The following is a 7,118-nucleotide window of genomic DNA, read 5'->3' on the forward strand; positions in this document are numbered from 1 at the left end:
AAATGGGAATTCTGTGCATTTTATTCAACAAATCTAGGGCCTAAAACATTTGTAATTTAAATCTCTTCTATGTACTTTATGTATTTTTCCTAGAGGAAAAGGACATAAATGCTTGATGGAAATGTTTTCCTGTGACTTCTTCATAAAATCCTCAGTTATCTTCTCCTCCTTACATTAGGATTGTATCTGCAAAGAAAAAAATAAAGTTAAAGCATTAGATAAATGATGGCATTTCTTTCACTTTTAAAGTTAAAGAGCTTTCAAAATACAGTTACACTCTGGCAAACAATGAGCATGCCAATTTTATCCTTAGGATCATACATTAAGCACTGATATTTTTACTTTCTTTTGTCCTTTTGATGTTGGTTAGATGAATATTTGGTAAAAATAAAACATCATCAAAAATAACAAAAAGTCCTGTAAAAGCATTAAAATAATTAATGAAAACAGTTCAAAACTAAATCTGTTTCCACCTTTCCCAGTATGGCTTCAGACTCCTCCAACTCCCAACTAAAGTATAACATCTGCATAAGAGAGTATAATGAGCCAATTTTCTCCTACAGTATTTCAACAAATTTAGCTGGCAACCATATATTCTCCTTTAACTACTTAAAAATCAGCACCATATGTCACCATTTTCACCAATGATATACACTGTTAATAATAAAATTAAAGAATCAAATTGGCTGCAAAACAAACTCTGAGACACAGTACTTCTCGGTTCTGCCTTTAAGTAAATTTGGGAAAATGTTATTCTCCCCTAGCCAGTATCTACCTAGCAGTAGGAAAAGTAATTTTATTTTATACTATTTGTGAGTATTTGAGAGCTAATTATTATAAGGTTTCCAGCCTGCAGGAATGCTGAAAATGTGTTAAGTCAGAATTAAATTATAATCACCCATTATAAAGCCTCTCAACCTCCCACAAAAACCTGATTTGAAACTCTAATCCAGCCTCTTGTTTTTATGCTTGTGCCGACTAAAACTAAACAAATGCTCTGGTATTTTGTCTTAACTCAAAACCCATTCATTCATAATTCTACTCAGAGCTGAAAATCTCACAAATGTATCCAGCCAAATTCACCCAGTGCGGGACCCTCTTTTTGCATGAATGCCCCCATACAAATTTTAAATATCATGTGATACAGGTTCAACTGAATCAACCCCAAACCTCAAAGACATATCTAGCAAACCTAATTAAGAGGTGCTCAAAGTAAAAATACATACATTAAAAACAAAACATTATTTAGGTGAAGGGACTAAACGTCTATTTCTAAAGTCAGAAGAAATGAATATTTAATCTCTATGAGTAAAATGGTATTTTATATACATCTCAAAGATTCAAGAGAAAACAAATTAAACTTTACCTAAAGAGATCATCAGCAAGTGACTCTTCTTTTGCATGTTGATTTTGAACCTGTCAAAATTGACACAATATCAAACATTTGTTTAACGACGAATGTATGGTTCATCAACTGCTATATACTGGGTAGTCACAGTTATCTTTGAGATTTCAACATCCATAAGGTCACCAGGTTTACGAGTTCTTGCCTCTACCAGTATCTCCCCCATTCACCAGATCCTCTCCATTTTCACTTTCTGCCAAAAATTCTGCAAATGTTCTCTAATTAAACAGCATTCTCCAGTTAATCCCTTCCCAAAGGCAACCGATATAAGTATATATTGCTAGCTTATTGAGTTTTTAAATATTTTTTTCCAACAAAACGCTTTAAAAAAATTGTTTTGAGGTCACAGGACTACTGAAGGGGCTGAGATGGCAAAATCTACCCCCATCTTCAACCAGAGCAGCCTCCAGCTGCAATGGTTTTCTTCCCCAAGGTCCCAAGTCAGGCTCTGAGGCTGATGCTTAGTTACTTCACTGACAAAAGTATTTTCAACATAAACTTGCCAAACTCCTAATGCGCCGCTGAGAGGTAGGAACAGAAAACTCTGTGCTGGGTCCCTCTTTCTAAAGTGTAGCTATGATCCTACCATGTGCCATTCAAAACCCTTCAGTGACTTCTTCCACCTACCAAAGGAAACACAAACTCTTGAGTGTGACCCTTAAAATGGGAAAAGACCTTCATAATCTGGCTCCATTCTACATTCTCACCTCCCTCTTCATAAACCCTGTATGTCTGTTAAAACTCAATCACAAAACAACCAACCAACCAGACTCACCTCCCAACAAATATCTCATCCCTCTCTGCTTTTGTTCATATTTTTCTCTCTGCCCAGAAGATTACCTCTTTTCTTTCCTCTTCCCATATCTGACAATCTTTCAGTGTGCATTCATTCGATAATAATTTAGGGCCTACTATGTGCCCAGGAACATGTTCACCTCTTTACCAATGATTATCCAATCCTCTTCATTTAAAAATAACATCTGCTATGAAGAACCCCCATAAAACTTCAGCTCTACAACTCAGATTTGTCGTATCAATTTCCACCCTGTATCATATCTTCCCTAAAAGACCAGAAGTTCCTTGAATGTACATACTGTTTATTTTTATGTTAATAACTTACATTTGTGTATTTCCAGACACTATCTTAAAAGTCTTTATAAAAAAAATCTCATTTAATCTTCATATAACTTCATTACTACTATTAGACTATTATCCTAGTTTTAACCAATAAGGGAACAAAGAGTTAGATTAAGTAACTTAAGGTTGTCGTATGAAGAACAGGATTTGACCAGGTCTTCGTAAGTAAGGAGCACCACCAGGTCTTAACAGGCTATTACAGAGCTTCTGAATCTGTGGAAAGGGCCTAGATGAAGGACTTGCAGGGATTCTTCCAGAATGGTTTTCTATTCATACAGGGAAATATCAAAATGAAATTACATCTTTCCACATTTTCTAATAGGTATAGCAGCACATAAATGGGAAGATAATGATTTTTATCAAGGAGCTGTCAAAAAAAGTGGCTGGTATCATTATCATAATTATCCTTAAAGGCTTCCCAGCAGGGGATGCTAATTTTAAACTTATAATAAAGAACAATTGTAAAGAAAAATCAGCTTTATTTTATGTGTCTTAGTAGAAACATTAAGTAAAATAGTATTAAGAAATAGAAATCCTCATATTACTGACATCTTTTTAAAGGTTTGGGAGAATTACATCTCCAGTCTTTCAAAATTCCAATCAGGTTGGATAATGTCTCAAAGAATTATTATGTTTAATGCACAGAATGAAAATATCCTAAACTGAAGGAAACTTCAGGAACAGATTCAGTGATTATGAAAACAAAGACTGGTCTACAGCAGAAGCACCAAAGGAAGAACTGACAAAGAATGAAAGAAAGGCAAAAGATACATACTTAAGAACAGCGGCTGGGACCAGCCTGGGGAAGTATGATGTCAAAGCAGTAACATACTTCTATACAGACAGTGTAGTTGCACAACAAAGTCAACTCTATTATCTTAAAGAGTGAATCCAACCTAGTTCACCTAAAATTGTTCTAGCAAAGAGATTTGGTGGAATAAATCTGGAACACAGACTCTACTAATTCTAATCAAATAAACAAAAGACCGAAAAAAGTCAGCAGCTACACTGTCATTCTCTCAACCCTCCCCGTCCAAGAACAAGTAAAACCTTACAGCCATAATAATCAAGGAGCCACAGGCTTGAAAAAAGTGGCCTGCAAAGAACCAAAAGATTGATGCAGATGTTTCTAACACTGCCCCAGCACATGAAACAATGCCACAGAACTAAAACCAACCTGAGAATGCTTACCAATACTCCAATTTTGGGAAAAAGCAGCCTGAGCAGGCAAAAGAAAACACCGCTGGTGGGCTGCTGGGAAGGGACAAATGGCACAGGGAAGTGAGTGGGACTAACACTGACCAGGCACAGGCGCCACACATCCCTGACAAATTAGGTAAACAACCTAAAATGGCAGGTGATTGTCTTCTGGGAGAAGATACGCTCCCTGGTACACATTTAATTCCAACCCCAGGAAAGCGATGCACAGGTCCAGCCGAGCCTTTCCTTTCCTGGATTCAAAGTCTCCAGGCAACAGAAACCAGATGCGACATGCACTGCAGCCCCGAGCACACTGCCACACTGACGGTACAGAGGCACGAGGGTCATTCTGTTCTCCACCAGAAAGCTAAGAGCTCGGGTAGGAGTAATTTCAACTACAGTCACTTTTTGCCTCACAAACTGTCTTTAGATTGTAATCCCTACACAAAATAGCACAGGATGCTTCGCAAAGCAAACAGTATCTGGACAGGGTATTGTACTCCAAACAGCTGCCAAGATCATAGAAAACCAAAAACTACTCCACATACTAAAGGGGAAACAAAGGACAGCAACTAGAACAGAACATGCAAAATAAATGAAGAACTTAGTCTGCAAGAAATAACAATCCAAGGATCAAAAAATAAAGTTAGTAAGAACATGAAAGCAATAAAAGGAGAACCAAAAAGTTAGATGACAAAACACAATGACGATGAGAAGGGAACAAATGCTAAAACACTGAGACCTATTAATAACAAAATTTCAGAATCAAATAAATTGGAAATAGCTAACACTGACTCTTTCCATGGTTATAAATGCTTTATAAATAGCATCTGACTTAATTCTCACAAAAATTCTGTGAAACGGAGGTACTATTATTATTCCCATTCTACACAGGAAGAAACACAAGCATAAAGTAATTAAGTAAGCCACCCAGGGTCATATAGCTGATGAAGAATAACACAGACACAACTGAAATTTGAATTTTTGACACAGTGAAAGAGCTTAAGAAAACCACAGCGAGTGCAGAAGAAATGGGTATAGAGAGTAAAGGTGATCTAATAAAAGGATGGTTACATCTTAAATATACAGAACCCAGCAAACAGAAAAATGCTTTCAAAGATGCAACAGAAGGGTTCCTTGAAATAAAAAGAAATGCATCTGCAGATCAAAATAACATACTGTATTTCAGGGAAAACAAATGGAGAACTGGGAAACACTGAGACACATTCTCACTGCTTCTGACTTGCAAGTGCAAATCACCTTTAAAAGGGAGGTAAGAAAGGACTGTCAGAAGATGGGCGGGGGCAGGGAGAATGGAGGAAGTACAATCTCCTCACTGTTGACAGCAGGGAGCCAAAAACCATCGAAAATCAAATAGGCAGTTTGAAAAAAATACTGATTCTAATCTGATAGTGGTTTTTTTTTCGTATCTATCACCCCTTGGTCTTAGATGCATCTCAGAAAACAAAATATCTTGAGAAGAAACACTTGCACAAATTCAGCAATGCTTTCAGCTTTACTTTCTTCTATCGATCCTCCCCTTCTCTTGCACTCTGTCCTAGCTATTACTCCTCCTCAATAAAGAGACGTCTGGAATAGTTTACTGAATTTACATGGGTTATTTCTGGACTTCAGGATTGTAACCTCATCATTCTTTTGGGCAGCACCATAATTCTTTGAAATGCACATTTTAAATAGTAAGGCCATTTAGTCTTTCAAAAAAGAAAGGAGGAAAGATGTCATTTTCATTCTTCCATTTTTTGACACTACATATCCTAAGTGACCCTGAACAACCTCCATTTTTTAGTGACCTTTGTAACAACTTTTTAATTAAAAAGCATTTTTAAAAACAAATTGCTAGAGACTACATTAAACCCACAATGAAGAAGAATAAAAACCCTGAGAAGTTAACAACACAGCCAGCTTTTGCCCTCCTCTGTGGGTATCCACAAACCATAAAAAAAACTGGGCTCTGCCTTTGATGTCTGCAATGGGTGATGAGTGATATGAGAGAAAATCAAAGATGAGGGATCTAAGAAAAGACTCCAGCATTTAAGGGAGAAAGAGGAATAAAGTCTACAACACAAAAGAAGGTAAGAAAGAAACTTGTCTGCCTTGACCCTAGCACAGGGTGAAGGAAAGAAAAAAACTATCAAGTTTATAATGACAAGCTGGCCTTCACTCAGGTTTCTGAGTACTTTAGGTGATCCTAGGAATTAACTACCTAGGTAATCCAAGAAAATCACCAGCTGAGGCTAAAGTGGTTTCCTAGTAGTAGAACGAGACTGGCAGACACAACATATCTTTTCTGGAAGATTATAAGTCAAGGAATTCCCACAGATCAAACTACAAGGAAAATGAGTGGTTCACATAAAAAGATCACAAAATATGTACTTGGAAACAAGGCTCCATAGGAGATGATTAGCACAAACATAAATAGCAACAAGCATTTTAGGCACAGAAAACAAAAGAAGAGCTTACAAATATCAGCAGGGAACAAGATTTAGAAATGAATGAAACAGACATCCAAAATTGAAAAAATACAATAGGCTAAGTGAAAACTTAATGAATGGGTGGGAATACCAACTAGACAGAGTGGAAGGGAAAAGTACCAAACTGGAAGACAATGTGGAGAAGTTACCAAGAAATAAATTACAGAGAAAAAAAAAAAAAAAAAGATAAAATATATATAAAATAAAGATAAAGAAAGGGATATAAAATTGTAGAGTTCAGGGAAGAGTTATTATCCTCACCCCTCAATTACCAAGTGGCCCTACTTCAAATAGCCTGCTGAGACAACCTATCTGGAGCCCACCTTTGGGTTCCAGGAGGACTGGACAATCAGGCAATACAAAGACTAAGAAGAAAACATTCTAACCCTAGAGGAGGCCTTTGATTATCTCTCAATTCAATAGTCCTATGTTTCTGAAATCTTAACTTCCATGCAGTAACTTCCTCTATGGCAGAAGTTGTCCACTTTACTTAATTTTATTAAATTCTCCAGTTAAAAAAAAAGTCAGGGGTTGAAAGAATTATGAATCAGGTAGATGGTCTTTTTACATAATATCCACTAGGACTCAAAACACCTAGGAAGAAAGTAAAAAAAAGAGAAGCATAGGGGACCCTGGGGGGGCTCAGTCGGTTGAGCGTCTGTCTGACTCTTTATTTCAGCTCAGGTCATGATCTCACAGTTTGTGAGATCGAGCCCCATGGGACTCTGCAATGACAGCATAGAACCTGCTTGGCATTCTTTCTCTCCCTCTCTCTCCGCCCCTCTCCCACCCCCATGCACACGTGCTCTCTTAAAAAATTTGAAAGAGGGGCGCCTGGGTGGCGCAGTCGGTTAAGCGTCCGACTTCAGCCAGGTCACGATCTC

General features: G+C 37.3%; 1 protein-coding gene across 4 annotated transcripts in view; it reads right to left on the reverse strand.

Moving 5' to 3' along the window:
• The window catches only part of NBN (nibrin), a 52,903-nt gene continuing 45,785 nt past the window's right edge, over positions 1 to 7,118 (reverse strand). For all 4 annotated transcript variants that reach the window (XM_040493933.1, XM_040493934.1, XM_040493936.1 and 1 more), the window contains 2 exons: positions 1,367 to 1,416; positions 1 to 186 (listed from right to left, as the gene is read on the reverse strand). In XM_040493933.1, coding sequence (XP_040349867.1) covers positions 156 to 186; positions 1,367 to 1,416 — 81 coding nt within the window. In that variant the 3' untranslated portion in view covers positions 1 to 155. The remainder of the gene's footprint in view (positions 187 to 1,366; positions 1,417 to 7,118) is intronic.

The sequence above is a fragment of the Herpailurus yagouaroundi genome, unplaced genomic scaffold (genome assembly GCF_014898765.1).
Source record: "Herpailurus yagouaroundi ecotype Mexico unplaced genomic scaffold, PumYag 186, whole genome shotgun sequence".
Taxonomy (NCBI): Eukaryota; Metazoa; Chordata; class Mammalia; order Carnivora; family Felidae; genus Herpailurus; species Herpailurus yagouaroundi.